Source organism: Chelon labrosus, assembly GCF_963514085.1.
Source record: "Chelon labrosus genome assembly, chromosome: 3".
NCBI classification, from domain to species: Eukaryota; Metazoa; Chordata; class Actinopteri; order Mugiliformes; family Mugilidae; genus Chelon; species Chelon labrosus.
The window spans coordinates 8296715-8315870 of record NC_140339.1 but is presented as its reverse complement, the minus strand read 5'-3'; the positions used below and the strand labels follow the sequence as shown (position 1 = coordinate 8315870).

General features: G+C 41.1%; 1 protein-coding gene across 1 annotated transcript; it reads right to left on the bottom strand.

The window, feature by feature from the left end:
• Positions 1-1808: 1808 nt before the first annotated feature.
• usp8 (ubiquitin specific peptidase 8) lies at positions 1809-12620 on the bottom strand. The gene is made up of 19 exons (XM_084541299.1): positions 12336-12620; positions 11459-11634; positions 10531-10675; positions 10317-10402; positions 9894-10029; positions 9516-9558; positions 9212-9383; positions 8921-9083; positions 8687-8828; positions 8039-8325; positions 7468-7944; positions 7155-7229; positions 6718-7016; positions 6079-6300; positions 5772-5982; positions 4481-4717; positions 4080-4222; positions 3840-3972; positions 1809-3476 (listed from the first exon to the last, which is right to left on the bottom strand). Exons 2-19 carry the CDS (start codon positions 11560-11562, stop codon positions 3318-3320), a joined length of 3234 nt encoding a protein of 1077 aa, XP_084397425.1. The 5' UTR covers positions 11563-11634; positions 12336-12620; the 3' UTR covers positions 1809-3317.
• Positions 12621-19156: the final 6536 nt, after the last annotated feature.

Sequence of the window (19156 nt, the reverse complement as noted above, 5' to 3'; positions counted from 1 at the left end):
TGTTGTGGCTGATCGGTGTACCTTATGGACCAACATGAGTTACATATTCCTTTATGAAGCACTAACGCATATAAAAATCAGGAGAGATGATGTCATTGTTAACTGGAAATAATATCTTTGTATCTCCTTTGCAGGTTTGGCTGTAAAGGGAAGAACCAGGTGAAACTGAGGACCAACGTCGCGTTCTCCATGCAGCTCGATCTCACCCCATTTCTGTCCAGCTCAGTACAGAACGCCACACGGTCTTCATACCACCTGTATGCCGTTGTGGTGAGTAAACACGCACAATATGCAAATATACACTGACCAGCCATAACATTAGGACTTACATGTCATAATTACTGGCCAAGGGAATAACACAGATTATTTTAGAAGCAGGGTAAAAAGGACAAGTGGAAGGACTTGAGCGACTCTGACCAGGGCCACATTGTGATGGCCTGACTACTGGGTCAGAGCAGTCTCCAAAACTGCAGCTCTCGTGGGGTGTTCCTGTTAGGTAATATCAAAAGTGGTCCAAGGAAGAAAAAGCGGCAAACTGACAAAAGGGACATGTGTGACCAAGGCTGGTCTGCTGGACGAGCAGCTGTAGCTCAAATTGCTGAAAAGGTTCAGACTGCTTCTGATAGAAAGGTGTCATGAATCACGTTTCCTTTTATATGAAGTGGATGGTGTGTGTGTGTGTGTGTTCATGTACAGCTATCTTTCCGAGGACCAGTTTGAGTTTTACGCCAATCGGAGTGAGGACATTTGTGCAAAGTGAGGACATTTTGGCCGGTCCTCGCTTCTTTACAAGGCTGTTGAGATGGTTAAGGTTAGAGTAAGGGGCTAGGGAATGCGTTATGTCAATGAATGTCCTCACAAAGAGTGGTGGTTAGCACTCATGCCTCACAGCAAGAAGGTTCTGGGTTCGAATTCACCGGCCGACTGGGGCCTTTCTGTGTGGAGTTTGCCTGTGTCTGCGTGGGTTCTCTCCGGGTACTCCGGCTTCCTTCCACCGTCCAAAGACATGCTAGTTAGGTTAATTGGTGATTCTAAAATTGCCATAGGTGTGAGTGTGAATGGTTGTCTGTCTCTGTGTTAGTCCCGAGATAGACTGGAGACCTGTCCAGGGTGTACCCCACCTCTTGCCTCATGACAGCTGGGATAGGCTCCAGCCCCTCCAGAGAACAAGCGGTTACAGAAAATGAATGAATGAATGAATGAATGAAGGATAGCCATACAACTGTGTGTATGTTGCTTATTTGGGGAACACATGGCACCAGGATGCAAAGGCCGCCCCCTGGTGGTACATGTCAAATACAACATCCACATCAATGGCAGGATCAAGTATTGCAAGATGGCTTTTTGTCACAGGATGGCAGTGAATTGTTAGGACAGAGTCAGATTTGTGGCTTAGTTTTGTAACTTTTAAACTTTCTGCCCTGTGATTTGTTTATTCTAATTAACTCTGTCCTTCTCCAGAACCATATGGGCCATCTGAACATGGGTCACTACACGGCTCTGTGCCACAACGCTCCGGCCCGGACCTGGCACTGCTTTGACGACTCGATCGTCAGAGAGGTACAGGACAGCCTCGTGCAATCTCCAAATGCCTACATGCTGCTCTACACCTGCAGGCCTTTCCAAAAGCCAAAGATCCACGGACTCTAAGAGCTCAACGCTAAATCCATGAAGGAGGTTTATTAAGCGTCTGGTAGACCTGCTTTCAAGCAACATGTCTGGTGCTGCCCACTTCTCAGAATCTGTACTTCAAATAGATAAAAACACCTAGCACTGTCTTGTTTCTTACTGTTATATGTCTTTATGAAGCGTTCATCCATTGTATTGTCTTACAGCTGCACCAATAAAGGGACAAGATGATGAACCGGCAGGGTATCAGGCTGTCACATCCTTTAAAACACTAATTCACGCACACAACCACTAATTTTAAGCAATTTTAATAAATAGTCATATGAGTTGTTTGAGGTTAATATAATCGTTATATCTGAAACAATTATTTTAGAGCATTAGGAAATAAAATCAACATGTAAAAGTCAAAAGAAAACAGATTCTGATCTCATGCTTGGCGATGAAATACTCAGGAAGGAGTCATATCCCGCCGCTTCAGATCCCTGGTCCATTCAGAAGAAAAAAAGAAAAAAAAAAAAGAAATATTCATTTAGTTTGTGCTTGCTCTCATCAGTCGGTCGGCCCGTCGCTCAGGCAGGCAGGCAGGCAGCAAATGTTGACACCAACGCACTCAAGTAAGTGAATAAGGTCAGTTCTTCATGTCCTTGAGTTCTCCGGCTCAGAAGCGAACTCAAAAATGAAACTAAACCAAAAACGACAAAACCAGCATCACTGGTATAAACCAAGCAGAACGTCAACGTATGCCAGCAAGATTTCCTGTAAATAGTGTTTGCGGTTGATTATACTAATGTAAAGTTTAACTGATAATAAACTTTATAGAAGCAGAAAGGGTTTTTAGTCACTGGCTGAACTCAGCAAAACGGACAAGCGTCTGCATCGTTTTAAAGCGCTCGGAGTTGAGTATTTACGTCTGCTGTTAAACAATGTGATCCACACAAACAACTTAAATTGATTGCATATTGTATAAGTGCAAGAAGGTGACTAATATGAACAAGCAACAATCTAAGTTCCCTCCACTCCTAAGGAAGAATGCAAAAAAATAAAAAGTCATTCACAGTCACGTCCATCGGCCTTAATGTAATAAACATCAGAAGGTTATACAGTTAAACCTCTAAAACACATTGCTTGTCTTTATGAATATGTTGATATTATGATGGCTGCTACTTCAAGAAAAAAAAAAAAATAATCATTTGGTCACTTAACAGATAAACACTTTGCCCTCGGGTATTTACATTTTTGCATGTGCAACATCAGCATCGGTAAGTATGTACATGCCGTCTAACTGTTAATCCTGTGCACACGCAGTACAAGAAAGCCGAAACTTAGTTCCGCCAATACCGCCAACACCGCCATCCACACCGAGCGCAATTCACCGTCAGCCCTACACGTCAGATTAAAAGGAGCATCTGTTTAGTCTGCAGATGATCAGTAATGCGAACAGACAGCGTGTTTTAACAGCTATCAGGAGCTCAAGTAGCTGAAGCATTGCACCATTCCTGCACCATTCTCCCATCTGTGGATCTCGCTCGAGTGTGCGTCCTCCCGTGCACATACGCGACCAGTCAACCAGCGCCCACGTGCACCAGGTCCTCAGAGCAGTGATTTGTTTAAAAAAAGGAAAAAAACAACCTCTAGGCTTGAGCTTTGCTGCTCTGGAGTAGTGTTCTCTCTTCACGTCCTACACGCCATCACAGGGTGGAGTAAAACAGGATGTAGGCCGCAGAGGACTTGACTGAGGAGGTCGAGATTTCAGACACCTCGTGGTCATCGAACTTGTACCAGCGCTGTTTCGGGGCGTTCTTACAGTAGGCTGTGTAATGGCCGCCGTCTAAACCCCCATAGTGGTTCTGGCAAAGAAGAAGGTTGAGAGCAACTCAGCAGACATATACAGGCATATTTAACGGTTACATTTTGAATATGTGTTTAAAAAATAGATAAACTTGTTCTCACCTAAGCTTTTCTTTAAAAATATTTTCATGATTTTTTGTTTTTTACTGTAAAAACACCACTAAGTTAATGGTATAGAAGCAACTTGGCCAATAAAACTAATTTGTTTACTGTTTAAGCCACAGTCTCTTCATTGTTACTGTAACACATTTATTCATTTCTTTTTTATATATATAATTAATTTAAGCACAAATAAAAACATACTGATATAAAGAATGGGTGTTATAATTTTCAAAAAGAGCATTCAGTTCCTTTCTACTTACAGAAACCCCATAAAGGTTGTATCTCTTCAGGCTCTGTTTAGGTCCAATGACATACTGGGCCAGGTCCAGACTGTCCAGAGGGAAGTCTACAGTTGTCTGCAGCTTCTGCTTCCATCTGCCCTCATAGGAGAACCTGCAGAAATTGCCCCCATTCAACAAAAGAGTGTGAAAAATCTTATTTAAAAGTGAGTAATGTACCAAATAAACAACATATTTTAAAGGGAAAACACTTTTGCAAACCGTTTTAAGTGCACCAGGAGAATGGGTGGGACCTTCCAGATCTCCAGTTTCTTGGTGGAATCTCTGTGGGCCCTGCAGTGTCTGCAGAACACCTTATTGTTGTCGGTCAGTCTCTCTTCTTTGGAGAATAGCCTCAGACAATCCTGCCAAAAAAAAAAAAAAAAAGCAAATATTTGTCATACGGTGTATGCACTTTGTTTTTAATTTACATACAAACTGATGTATGCTTATTAGACGGTTGTCACGAACAGTACAGCATAACGTTTGATTTACTTTGACATCAAACTTAACTATCAATCTGAATATATTTTTTCAAATGAGGACAAATTTGTTCATTCTAGCAATCTTAAACTTTACAATAACTACTAGGGAAAACTCCTGCTGTTGGATATCTGACCGACCTGCAGAGAGCACTTGCTGGTGGAGGCCAGGGGCAGCGACAGGTACATAAAGGTCTCAAACGTCCGTGACTTGCGATGGCAGGTCTGACACTGAACGGTGGACTTGAACTGTCCCTGGAACAGCGCCACAATAATGGACTCGTTCAGCAGCTTGTGTTTGCTCCAGGCCTGGTCAGCTGCCATCTGATCATCCAGATGGTCGTTCTCCTCCTCCTTGTACCGCTTCCTGTTGTCCGCCTGACAACAGAGACGGAAAAACAACATGATGGCACAACAAGGACAACTGCGACTTCAGATTAGCAACTTTAATAATCCTACTAATTATACCACTCATAATTATAATACTGCAGGTAGCAGTAAAAAAAACTAACCAAAAAACAAGAGAAGTACAAACCAAATTTCTAACTGATTCTTATTTTTTTGTATTTAACACCTATCTAATATCTTTCAGCTCCATTTGCATGCAGTTCAGGCAGTTTGCTTTCTGTATGATAGGCAGGAAGATATGAGTGGCAGGTTAATTAATATCTCATTAATTAGTGTGACTGAATTTTCAATTATCCTGGAGAGACAAAGTTGACTGGGCCAGTATGATGGCAGACAGGTCTGAACATCACACAAAAGGGACGTGATGGGATGGAGTGTGTTATGAGAAATGCACATCACCAGCTACTCACCACCTTACCCTCTCAGTTTTAAAGGGTCAATAGCTTTATAATAAAAATGGGGGGGTGGATGTATAACTCAACCCCAGACGGAGACATTCGACACAGTACTTCTAAGCTGTCGGTTCTCATAATGAGTAATCCGGCAAATGAACTAGTAGTCTTCAGTAAGAAAAAAATAAAATAATAAAAATCTGGGAAATTATCTTTTTACTAATTCACCTTTCCCCCCGTTCAAATGCACATGAAGCCAGTCGAAATCAGTCGATACAGGCAATGAGCATGTCTTGGGTCTACATGCACAGAGGTTCTGACAGAGCATCAGACCAGACAGATGCAGACACACCACACTCACACTGCTGCAGGAGGACCAAGGACACACAGCTATTTACTTACTCTCTAATTTGCCATCAAAATGAAACCCAGTGAAAAAACAGAAAGAAGGAAAATGATGAATAGACTAAGTTTTTGTTGTTAACACGCAAATGTGCAACAGTGCGCAGGGGTAATAATTATTATTACTCAGTATTTAATAACTTATTTACTTTATTTCCATTTAAACCATTGTAGATTTTATACCACACAGGTGTTTATGTAGTAGTCAGGACTAAAAGCGCGTGCACTACCTTGTTGAGGTCCTCGTGCAGCCCGTCCATGAGGAACAGCAGCAGCTCCTGGGAATCTTGCTGGTCGTAGCCAGCAAACTGCTCGTTGATCTTGCCTATAGTGATCTTGAAGTCTCGTGGGCTGATGCACTTGTACAGGCCGGCCCACAAGGCCTTCATGATCACACCAAACTCCTCCGCCACCTCCCCTTTATGGCCAAGAATGTTGTACCTGTGAAGAGGAAGACAACAGATACAGAGCTGTTATATATCTACCTTATGTGTGATTATTTTCTGCTAAGTAGTAGCCACTAATCTGGAACCTGACCTGTTGATGTCCTCCATGTAGTAATTGTTGTTGAAGTAATCAGCCATGGCAGGAGTGTTGCAGAGACACTGTAAGATGGAGTTCATATAGCACGTGTTGCCGAGGTTACGGAGGCCCGTCAGTGATGCGCCCAGACCCCCGAATGCAGGATTCAGGTTGCGAATTTTGGCTGCGGAAGGCCGCGCTATCTCCACTTTAGAATAGACTTTAGCGTTGGCAGGTCTGGAGGAGAGAGGAGGAGCACAATGAGAGAATACTGGACTAGCTTCTCTAGAAAGAAGATTGAAGGAAATGCAATGGTTTTATTAGCAAAATATATCCAACGACTGTATGCCCAAGTAAGGCCGAATAGATATTTGGCTAAAAATTCTAAATTTAGACATGTAGATTACAAATTTCAGTTGTTTCAAAAGCAGTATACACATAACTCTTTCTTCTGACTATTGTCACTAAAATGCTGATCATACAGACTAATACACCACATTTGGCCTTTTCATCTAGCCAATCTTTTAACTGTTAAATAAATAATACTCAATCCTGGAGTCTTTAACCAAGAGCCAGTCGAAACAGGAACCAGAACTTTGCTTGCTGTATTTTATTTTAATATTTTGCAACTTTCATCAAGTCTATGTGCCTTACTTGGTTTCTCTGTTGATGGTGGGTATGACGGGAGCGGTTGTTGGGGCAGTGGCCTTCTTCTGGACCTCCTCCCTCAGGTCCTGGCTGATGTCAGGGGAGGAGTAAGAGCGTTTCAGCTTCGACTGTTCCCGCTCTCGCTCGCGGCTGGTGTCTGGCTCGGCGGGCTGCGGCGTTTTCTGTTTGACGGTCGGCGGCGTGGATGGTGGGGTCTGCGGAACGGTGACCTCGGGAGGGTACAGGTGGACACGGTTGGTGGGGGAGTGGTAGTATCGGTAGGTCCCGGTCACTGTGTCGAGGAACTAGGCAAAAACAGAGGAGGAGGGGAAAGAAACAAAGAATTAGGAAAAGAATGTTCTTCAGTTAAACCACCTTTAACCTTTTATTCATTAACTTTTAATTTTCAGTTAATCCAACAACATTTTAAATATCCTGAATACCTTCATCCAGCCATCTGGAAGGCCTGGCACACTCCTACCCATCTCTTCACTCCTTGCTCTGGTCAGGGGCTCCCTCTATGGAAATAAACACACAAAGCGACAGTTTCATGTTAACTGAAGGGATAGGTCTCCTAAAGTCATAGACATACCTGACCTCCTTTAACCTTTTATAGTAGAAATGGTTGTATTTCTCTGTAAAATCATGCATGATTTGGGTCTGTTATGTTCTCTACTTGAAACGATAGTGTCACAGGTTCAACAAGTTTTGTTTCCAATCATTTTGTAAATTGTGGCAGTGACAGTAAAGTCTCACCTTTATTTCACTAACTATATGGTTGGGAGCAGGCGAATCCAGAGACATACTCTTCGGTGGGGTGTCAGTGTTCTGCTCCTTCCCCCTCCTCTCGTCCCACACCCTGTTCTCTTTGTCTTCCTCTTCTTCCGCTTTCTGCCTTTCCAATTTCTTTTTCTCCTGTTGCCCTTTCTCCTCCTCTTCCTTCCTCCTCTTTTCGCTTTCCTCCCTTTCTCGCTTCTCTTTCAACTCCTTCTCTCGCCTCTCCTCCTCTAAACGACGCTCCTGGATGCGCTTCTCCTGCTCCTGCTTTGCCTTCTCCATCACTGCCACCGCTTCAGAGTGTATCTGACTTTGTTCTTCTTTAGACAGAGCAGTGTTGGGAGTGAAGGCTGGTTTGCCTGAACGGTCAGGAACCAGTGGTCCATTCTGGATGGATCCGTTCTGGTTGGGCTTAGGCTCATCCACCCGGCCGAAGGGTTTCTTGGCACGGTCAAACTGAGACAAGAGAAAAGGCAGACAAAACAAATGTTTAATCAGTTACATTTGAGGGACTCCAAAGGTTTAATACTAATTAGGATTGATACCATACCTGTGGGAAGGCCTTGGCTGGTGCAGGCGAGTGGCTGGACGTGCCTGCCACATTGCCCTTCTTATTAAGGTCGAGCTCAGAATTTGTGGAGCTCGCCGCGGGGGAATCGACAATGTCTGGCAACGTATCAGGAACCGTGGAAGTTTTGGGTGTGGGGGGTGCTGCTGGTGCAACACCGTTCACCAGCGCAGGGGCTGATGGTGGTTGAGGCTCAGATGACACCTCAGGCTCTGGCGGAGGTGGGGTCGGAGGCTTTGGTTCCTCTAGAGACGGGTAGCTAAAGTTCACTGTGCAAAACATCAGATCAAGGAAATGAATACGTCTACAGGAGGGTGCAGCTACACTTGATGAATAATGCAAGAGTAATATTTAATAGCAATATACTTGTTTCATTTTCATCTTATCTCACTGTAATTAAGGCAGGACTTGACATTCAACATTTATTATTATTATTACTACAGAGAATTTAGGATGTGTTGAACACAAAATCTGAGTCTATGACATTTTGCTCAAATCTGGCTCTTTATAAAGAACACTTTATATTACCAATTTATTAATTTGCTTCTACAATTTCTTAGAAATGAATTAATTCAAACCAAATACAAAAAGCCAAAGTTGTAAGGTGCATGCTGAGCTCACAATACTCACACTGAGGAACAGTGCTGATAACAGTCTGTCTGGGAGGTCGAACTTTAGCGTTGGTCGTGTACATGGGGTAAAACAACAGCCAGTTCTCATAGCCCCCCTCCAGCACCAGCGGCTCACTGCGCAGGATGGTGATGCTGTCCCACTGAGGAGTGTGCAAACACATCAGTCTACTTCACCAGGAAGATGTTACTCAAGCACGAGGTAGTGCACAAATCATGACAACCCAAGAGATACCTTATACAGTGCATCTTTGAGGCTCTGCAAGGTGGTTCCCAATTTCAGGTCCGTGACAGAACTGAACCAGTCAAGTAGGATTATATAATCCACAAATCCTCTTCGCCTCCAGAGTTCTTTGGACACATCCGGCAGCTTTGCTTCAATCTGATTCACAGTGATTCTGAAAAGTCAGAACAATCCAGTAGATAAACTTTAGGACTTAGCATAATATATTAAACATTTACTCAGATTACTACTTTCACGTGCAGCGTCAAATAAAATGATCAGGTATAAAGCCTCCTCTCTCACCCTGGGCTAATGGCCTCCTCAGGCACGCTTATACAGTTCTGGGCTGGGACCTGAATGTGGGACTCCTCAAAGTCTTTGTGGCTGCGGGCATCCATGACAATCATTGTAATCGTCTGGTCCTTCATCATGTGGAAAAGTTTCTCAGCCGTGATGCCACCAGCTGGCTGTGCAGCTATCGAACAAAGTTATTAAATCAACTGTACAAACAGCGTCGCACTTACAAAACACAATGGCAGCAAACTGCAGAATTTATAAAATGATTTTTAAAACGTTGCTTCTTCTTCTTTTGTGTTATTCAGCTTACCTTTTGAGACTACATTCTTGAGTTCATTCTGTTCTCCTTTCACCTGATGCACATACACAAAAACAGTAATTTCAGTACAATTACAATTACCATATTATTATTCTCCTCATATAAAATGACCTACTTAAGTTTATAATAAATTAAACCTAATAAAGAAGTTAATAAAATCATAATACAATTTATTTAGACCTCTGTCAATTTATGATTTTATTTACATAGTTCTGACAGTTGTGAAAGGATTTTGGTGTATAAACTGAGCCTTAATTCAACACGCACTGAAATCACTGGACTTGGCTTAGATTCAATTCAAGCACCCACATGATGTGTAAATACTATGTACTGTACACACACTGACTGAAATGAAAGTAAAGGTCCAACCTTTTTGCTGTCCTTCTTGTTTGCTGCTTTCGGAGAGCCCCGACCGCCATCTTTCTCTTTTATTTCCTCCCTCCTCTTCTTCTCCTCTTGTCTTTCCTTCTCCTCAAGTTTCTTTCGAACCTCGACTTCTTCATACCTGTTTGAGGTTTGAACCCAAAGAAATGTGCTTACATATGAGTTCTGGTGTCTACTCTTCAGCTTATGTGGTAATAAAGTGCATTCAATCACACCATTAACTGCCAGTGCCCACACTTGCTGCTCATGATCCATTTACTATTCAACTTATGAGCAACCACTGAACTGTTTGCAAGCGTGTCAAAAGCTTGTAAAACCAAAATCAAGATTAAATTCAACATTGTATCAATTACTCTGTGAACCTGAACAAAATATAGGTGAGAAAGCACAATACCCAAAGCCTCTAACCTGAGTTTAAGGCTTTCAGACAGCTTCTCAGCTTCTTCAATGGCTTTCTTAAAGCTGGTTGTCCCAAGCAGTGTCATGTAATAATCCTATGGATATTGAAAAAGAGAAAAGTAAGTCAGAAACAACAAACTTCAAACATTAATACATTTCCACTGGTCTAGATGCCATCACGTAAGAAAAACTACATATTTAGGTTAAAAACAAGTAACTTTACCGGCTGCTGCTTGAAGTCTGGTCTTTTCTTGATGATGTCATATACTGTTAAATACTTCATGTACAGCACGTATGCTTTCTCCTCATCTCTGTCCAGGCGACATTCCTCTGCCGCCTTGAAGATTTTGCAGGCACTCTGAACATAGCTGCAACACAGCAAATAAAACATACGTTCATCACCACGTGTTTGCAATGTCCTCAGTGATGCTGCAGAGGCACTGAAAACGTACAGCTCCTCCGTATTTTGAGTAGGGATGTGCCAATCAAGTTTGTTTTTGCCCCACGCCCTGAGTCCTGATACGACCTTGCCTGCGGTTTATTTGTGTAGGTGCCGAATCAAGTCGGTAATATTGGATGACGATTTCGACTAGCGCCTCACAAACACATCCACAGTGCACAATTTATAAATCGTTGTCTGACTTGACTTCATTTTCCAGAGTAAAGTACTTCCACACAGCAGACATGTTTAGTCACATAATCTTGCTTCTTCTTTTTAAATTTTTGGCAGTTTTGACACTAGCCAACCGCCACTTAAACCAGAAGAAGAAGTTGTAGTTTTGTATTATGGCAGACCAGAAACCAATAACTACAAAAGACTGGGTTTTGCTGAAGCCCATCAAACCGATAATGCCAAAGTCCTCGACTGACCCAGATACCAAGCTCCTTGACATAGTTTTAGGTGCCTTTTACAGGTCATCTAATTAAATGTAGATCAGATTAGATTAGATTCAGTTTTATCGTCATTACATGTGTGCAGGTACAGAGCAACGAAATGCAGTTTAGCATCTAACCAGAAGTGCACATGACAAAAAAAGTGTGGCGTACAAGCAGTATGGTACAGGTTGTTTTTACAGCATATGGACAATATTTACAGATCATATAAAACTATGTATCACACTATGCTGATATTAGTAAAAACCCAAAGTTACCTTCTGGTGCTTGTCTTGTCTGGCTTAATTTCAGCTTTTTTATTGAGGTCACCCAGAGATGTGGACAAATACAGCTCCTTGACCCCGGTGGATACTGCAGGCATATTGGCGGATGTGTTCAGTCACAGCTCACAGGTTAGCGACCAGTCAGTGCTGTACACAAGCTCTGGACATCTCTGGAAAGGAAAGGTTTGTGGCAGCAAAATGACGTAAACACACGCTGCTTTTGTGACACCAAAACAAACACTTCCTGTTCCCGTTTGTGATGTTAGCTAGCATTGTAACCAGTATTAGTCCTGTTAATAACTATAACGATAACGATAAACGGTTACTCGACAGGTTTCACTTTCTGTTAGCCGTCGTGTAGCATTTAAAAATGGCCACATTAAACTGAAAACATGACAAATTAATGATGCGGCTCTTCTGTTTATCACCGCTAGCGGATTAGCCAACATTAGCTAGCTTGTATCTGTAGTTAGCTGGCGCAGGACATGTCAACACTGACAATATTAACTAGTTTTCTGGCTAACGTTAGCAGCGATATTCTGCCGTGAATGTTTGTCTGCTTGCCAGCGTAGAGACGAATAACCTGACGCATTTAAACGCAGAGCACAAACCAGTTACCGGTTTATTAGAAACAAAGTTTAAGCTCAGTAAATATGAACTCAGCTTTGCTACATTCCTGGTTAGCCTGCTAGCTATGTTAGCCAGCTACGCTCTGAGCTCACGCAGTTACGCATTAGGTTAGCTATTTAATTACTGTACAGGTAGTTCGGCTTTACTCACATTTAGCAGCACAGATATACTATCAAGTGATAAAGCTGACATGTGCACAGCGACAGATTGTTTTATAAGATGTAGTTAACTTTAAAATTACCTCTTTCTGATCCGCTGCTTACACTTTAGCTACTTTTTTTTGACAGCTGATTCTTGATTTCTTCTTCAGCTTCCGCTTCCTGTTCCGCTTATTTTTCTTCTTCGTGGGTTTCCTTGATCTTTAGCAGTGCTGCCCCCTTATGGTATTTCTGTTCACCACCATTTTCTTGTAGCTGACAAAAACTGAAGAATAGTTTCCTGTAGTGTGTAGTTATAATAGCCAATTTTGTTTTGTTTATTTTTATTTCCCTGCACGCTTGCACTACTTTATTTTTATTATTATTATTATTATTATTATTATTATTATTATTTTTACTACCAACCTGCACAGCTGCTGTTGTGAATTGACTTCATTCACAGTCCATGTGTTACCTAATCCTCTTGTTTTGTTTGTTTGCCTGACCCGTACTCAACTCTCGAGGTTAAAACAGAGGTTTTTTTTTTCCTTCTACACCCATCAATGATCAAGAATCTTGTAAATCTCTTCTGTACATAATTTATTGCATCTCGTAGTCAGACTTCTCATGGATTATCCTAAATCCATTGCCATTTATGTTCATTTTAGTTATTTATCTTTTGTTACTTGTGAATTTGCACAGTCTGGATTTGCAGCAACCTCATTTCACCGTTGCTGTACCTGTACATTATGCAAACGACAAACAAAAAATCTTGAAACCTTGATATTAATGTATTTTAAACATGAAGCTAACCTTTTTAAGGACTTCACACTAATAATCAAGGATTATTCACACGAATGGTCAAGTTAAATATTTTTTAATAAGCAATTGCTGATTACCCTTATTCTCTGTTAAAGTAAAGCATACTGCTGTTGTTTAGGCCAGGTTCCTGATGTCTTCATATTGTTTGGTAGCTATGGTTAGCTGCTGAGCGGGCCATACAAGCCAGCAGCGTTAGGTTAGCTTATATTTCACAAGGTTTGAGTTAGCGTCTGCTGCTGAGCGGTCCATACAAGCCAGCAGCATTTACTTAGTTTATTTAGATTGTAGGTTAAGCGTCATATTGTATGACTGTAGGTTTGTTAGGATTTCTCAGCTGGACAGGGCCTCTAAATGTGTTTTGCCTGGGATTTTGGCACAAGGGATTGTTACATCTAATCCTGTGTACAGTATTAATGAACATGAGACTCCTGATGCTCCATCATTTTGTCTAACATGTGTCAAATGGTGACAGCATCAAGGACATATTGAGTGGATGATAGATAAACAACTCCATGTGAGCACTCTTTTTCAGATGTAGGAAAAACTCATGAAGGTTTCAAGAGAAATTGCATCAATTGTTAAGACACTGAAAAACATAACGTTTGGTTCTCTTTGCTATACCCCGACGTCAGCTAGACCCCCTTTGCAAACCCACAGACAATGCTACAAAATATGTAGCTATTATAAGAAACATCAACTTTTACAATGTTTTTTTTCTTACTTTTATTCACTATTCAATAACTTTTACATTTGTTTAGCATAAGTGCTGCCTCATATTTTCTGATTTTAGTTGGCGTTCTTAGTTTTTTTTGCAGCAGTGTCGTCCACAGCAGTGCTGTTGGTCTGTTCCTTCGGTCTCTTTCTTGTCAAAAGAATGTCCATTTTGCGCTAGCTACACGCAAGCTAGGAAGGAAGAATTAGATCATATTTTATAATAAAGAATAAAAATAATTACATTATATTTTTTATTTTTGCAATTTTTCTTATCTTCCCTCCAATTGTTTGAGGCCCCCCTAGCGCCCCCTGGCGGCTCCCACTTTGAAAACCACTGAGCTAGAGGACATCATGCTATATCAGACTTTGAATCTTTTTTTGTATGTCTTGAAAAGAAAAGAAATTGTGTGAGTGATTCAGTCATAATAGTTATAATATTGTGCATGATAAGGTGCAATACTATACAGCACAATGTTTATGGCGGCCAAAAGTAGATGCCAAGTAAATTTATTTATTGAAGTAGGTTTACACAGCAGTTAACATGCTATACAGTAATAGCACAGAATTGCATGACTAGTAGTAGATAGGAAATTAGAGGGCAAGGGCTCTGTGCCAGAGAAAAGAAAGTGGAGGATACGAGAGAGGAGAGAAAATAGAGAAAGACTTGATTATTTTTAAAAGCATATATATATATATATATATATATATATATATATATATATATATATATATATATATATATATATATATCATTAAAAAAAAACAAAAAAAAACAACAACTTCCCTCTCACCCACTTGGGGTGGTATCTGTGTCATTCTCAAGCTTGGGTCCTCTACCAGAGGCCTGGGAGTTTGAGGTTTCTGTGCAGTATCTTAGCTGTTCCTAGGACTGTGCTCTTCCGGACTGAGGCTTCTCATGTTGTTCCTGGGATCTGTTGGAGCCACTCCCCCAGTTTGGGGGTCACTGCCCCAAGTGCTCCCACGACCACAGGGACCACGCTAGACTTGACCTTCCACATCTGTTCCAGCTGTTCCTTTCAACCCTTGGAACTTTTCAACCTTTTCGGGTAAAAAAAGTGTGCTTTCCTGCCAATATGGCGGTGTTCAGTGCTATGGCCTGCTTTTGTGATACCTGTCTGTCTGATTTGTCTGTTACTGTTGTGTGGTGTTGTGTTTCAGCTGTTATTTTTGAGTGACGACATGCAAAGTCATCTTACAGCTTGGGATAAAAAATCCCCCAGGGGACAATAAAGTATAACTGTCCAACAAAGTAAGTCAGAGCAACGTAAGGATATTTACATATAGCCTATACATCAATCAGCCACAACTTTAAAACCACTAACATGTGAAGTGAATAACATTGATCATCTGGTTACAATGCAATCCACTCCTGGTGAACCAGGAACACCCACCCCATAGCAACACTCTCCAACTCCAGCACACAACCCCAGCAGAACAATGCGCCTGGCCTCTACTACTAATACCCTAATGCCAAGGCACCCTCAGAAGGTCTGTGTCCATTGCCCAATGAGTCAGAACTGTTTGAGAGGGACAGGGGAGACCTACACAATATTAGGCAGGTGGTTTTAGTGTTGTCAGTGTTGTCATTTGAATATCCATAAAAAAGGTTATACAGTATGTAGAATGGTAATTATGTGCACTGTGAACTCTTGCAAAACATGGTGGCTGTAACTGACATGAAACTGAAATAAAGACATTATATCATAAATGTTTCACAATCTGTTGTGAGTTGAGGTTTGATAGCACAGTTAAACTTATTTTCAATAAAATTTGATCATAAAACACTCACTGCCCAGTACACTCTCAGATTTACACTGGTAGTTAACAAATCAGCCATCCAGTCGGAAAATGAATGAATTATATTTTTTTATTTTGTCATTACACACAAGAATTACTAAAAACCATGAAGGAACATTTCTAAACCCACGCTCAGTTCCACCTTCATTCACAGTCTCATGAGCTGACGACAGGACAAACTAAGTGGCCACAATCTCTTTTCTTTTGAAAGTCATCTGCTTTTGACTTTTGGTTTGAAACATGAAGCCCCACGGGTTTGTTCGTGATGGGGCGGATGATACGTTGGTTGTTTCTCATTTGAATAGAAACAACAGAATTAGGCCCGACCTGATGCACTTTGACTTTGATGTCACAAGGCAGCGATCACTCTTCAATTGCACAATTATGGCTGAAGCTGCTTTCATCAGGCTCAGACGTAAAGGCACACAAGGAGCACAATAGTCACAGTGTGCTAGGCTCCATATCACATAACACTTATTTCTGTGTATTCTATCGAATGCACACACGCCTACCATTAGTCATTGCGTGCTACTGGATGTCTTGTCGTCAGTGAGTCTCAGATATCGCTCAAATAAAAAAAAAAACTTGCATGGCTAGTTTAAAAGCAAACTTGAGCTCGACCTGCGCAACAGACACGATCACAGCTGCGGAATGTGTGCAATGCGTCCTAAATAAGAAGTTGTCTTTTTGAAATAATTTGAAATATGTTGCTGTTGCTAAAATTAATTAATGAAAATGTATGTATCATTAAAGGCTATAGAAAATAGACACTGATTTTTGGACTGAAACAAGCATGCACACACAAAATTATTGAAGAAAAATTAAAACTTCATTTGAACCTGTACCCTAGTCAGTGTTCAGAAACTATACAGTTATAGCGTGCAGGGTGCAAAATTAGCACCTGAGTTTGTCACGTCTGCAGTAACAGAAATGCAGATTCCATACGGGTTAGATTATCATAAATTACGGAATTAATTCTTTTAATTGTCAGTGCAAAAATTACCACAAAATTGGGTGAAATGTCAGTTTTGTTCTTTTTTAGGAGGATGCAACAAACAGTAATTCCTACTATCCCAGCATGTGAATAAGCGTGTAATGTATGACTTTTGTTGATGGCACTGTTGTTCTTATTGCTTTTATAATCAGGATTCCAGTTTGCTATTACATTGACAATAGTTTTAAAATATGCTATTATATATATATATATATACACATACACACCAATGAGCCGCACCATTAAAATCACCTGTTTAATGTTGTGTCCCTTGTGGCCCTGCAGCAAACGAAACTTCTGAGGGTGTCACTATGGATCAGGCTTGCCCCAACACATCCTGCAGATACTGGATCAGTTCACAGGCCTAGGTCAACACCCTGGGCTACTTTTTTTATTTATTTTTTTTAACTGCTCCTGAGCAGTTTTTACTGCATTGCTGAAAGACTTCCTTGTCCTACTGGGGATGCGACGGCGGTGGAAAATGCTACAGGAATATGCTACTATGAATAGCAATATGCAGAATACTCAGCGTGTTATTGAGTCTGGAGCATGTGGCATAATACAATACTGAATCTAAGAACACTGACTTTCAGTATACAAAAACTTGAGGTCACAGTCGAACGATATTTCTGTTCAACGTCTGCCATGGTTGAGTGAATTAACTGCTCTGGGACTGCAGTTCTATTCCAAGTCAGTTTGTTCTCGATTTGAATGATAAACATTATCGGGTGCTGTGTTAGTTGCAATGAACCGGTTGTTTCTTGTCTGTGTCCCTCCGGTATAACACCTATGTGTGTTTGATGTAGCTGAATTGTGGTGAAATTTGCCTTCAATTATGGGTTTTGCCGCAGGACCCCTTGCTGGCTATCACATGTCAAAACACAATGCACGGCAAATAAGGTGTAATGTGAAGAGTCCAGGTGCTGCTCAAACCCTTTTGTCTCAGTTTAAAAGGGAGCGATAAGCTCTGGCGCAGATGGGATTGCCCTCTCCATCCTATTACCATTTAGTGTGTGTTTATTCATTGTTCGCTTTTTTTCATGACTCACTGTGTATTTTTACCTCTAGATTGGTTTGAGAAGAGTCATCATGCAGTGCAAATATTGCTTTGTCGCTCCGACCGTCGTCATCTCCTGCGATGCATTCATGCAAGAGGAGGCGAGGAAATGATTGTGAATGTGTTGATTATGTGAGAATTATTACTGTTTTCTTTCCGCCCACTTAGATGGTAGTGGTGTAATAACATTTATATCACTCAGCTAGCTTAGCTTAGCTTAGCTTAGCTTAGCTTATTGTAGCATAAAAACTGGAATGGAGCAGCTAGCCTGGTTGCTCAGTTTTTCTCAGTGGCTTGTGTAATAAGCATAAGTCTACATAGGAAATAAGAACAATTTAAGTTATACAGAATGTGCAAAGAATATATGCTGCATATTTAATTTATTTGCTCTCTGCTGCGAGGACATTATGTTTCAAACAAGCCCAGTAAGTTTCTGGATTCTCTAATTACTGCTCAACAAACAGTTCACTATGTAAAACAGCTAAAAGTGAGACATATAGGGTTTTCACAGTACAGTAGTGAAAGCACCGGTGTATTAACAACGCTTTGCTAGTGCACTGTCATAGTTTAATGAGACGCTTAATGGAATTAAGTTAGTTGATCAACTCACTCTCCCTGCTGTGACAAGATAAAATGCCTGCTGCGAAAAAGGGTTTATAGCTCCTGATTCCTGGTAAATGTCTACCAAGTAAATAACTCCAGTTCCAGGAAAGCAGGGCAAGCAGGGAAAGGAGGCATAACATTATGACCACTGTGGGATAAATTAAAGGATTATCTTATCTCATCTTATCTTAACATTCCGGCAACAGGATGTTGTTAGTGGGGGCCTTTGAGTCCAATGGGTTGAAGGGAGGGGCCTCTGTGGATCATCCCACGCATACTTGATCAGTTTGGGATCTAGTGAATTTGGAGGCCAGGTCAACACCTTGTGCTGTTCTTCATGTTTTTTTGAGTTGTTCCTAAACCGTTTTTTTTTTTTGTGTGTGTGTTCCTGTGTCAGGCTGCATCCTGCTGGTGTCATTGCTATGGGGTGGGGGTGCCTGGTCTGGTCTAAGTGGGTGGTAAATGTCTAAGTAACATCCACATGAATGCCAGGTCCAAAACTTTCCCAGAGGAACATTTACTTCACTTGTCATAATGTTATGCCTGATCGGTGTTGAATATTTCACCAACAATGAGAAAAGCCCAGAAAAACATGCAGCAGAACTTTGTTTATCTTTGTTTCCTGATCTTTTCAATCATCTCACAACCCCTCAAATTACTGTCATGATAATTAGAAGAAGGCCTGACTTCAATGTTGGGGACATAATAATCCACAAGAACATAATCTTACACAATTTCTCTCTATATTAAGAATATTTTCATTCTCATTGCAGAGACAAATATTACATTAACTATTAGTTACACTGTTAATAATATCGCTCTCTTCAGATATGAATAAATAGTTCATTACTATGAGAGGAGGGTAAATATTTATTACAGATGTGGAGTCAGTGGGAGATGAAAAGAACCCATGGAGG

Coding starts and splice junctions, on each gene's coding strand:
- usp8 (XM_084541299.1), bottom strand. CDS start 11,562: ATGCCTGCAGTATCCACCGGGGTCAAGGAGCTGTATTTGTCCACATCT. Junction 3,973..4,079: donor CTCCTGGTGCACTTAAAACG/GTTTGCAAAAGT, acceptor CAATTTCTGCAG/GTTCTCCTATGAGGGCAGAT. Junction 3,477..3,839: donor ACAACCTTTATGGGGTTTCT/GTAAGTAGAAAG, acceptor CTTCTTTGCCAG/AACCACTATGGGGGTTTAGA.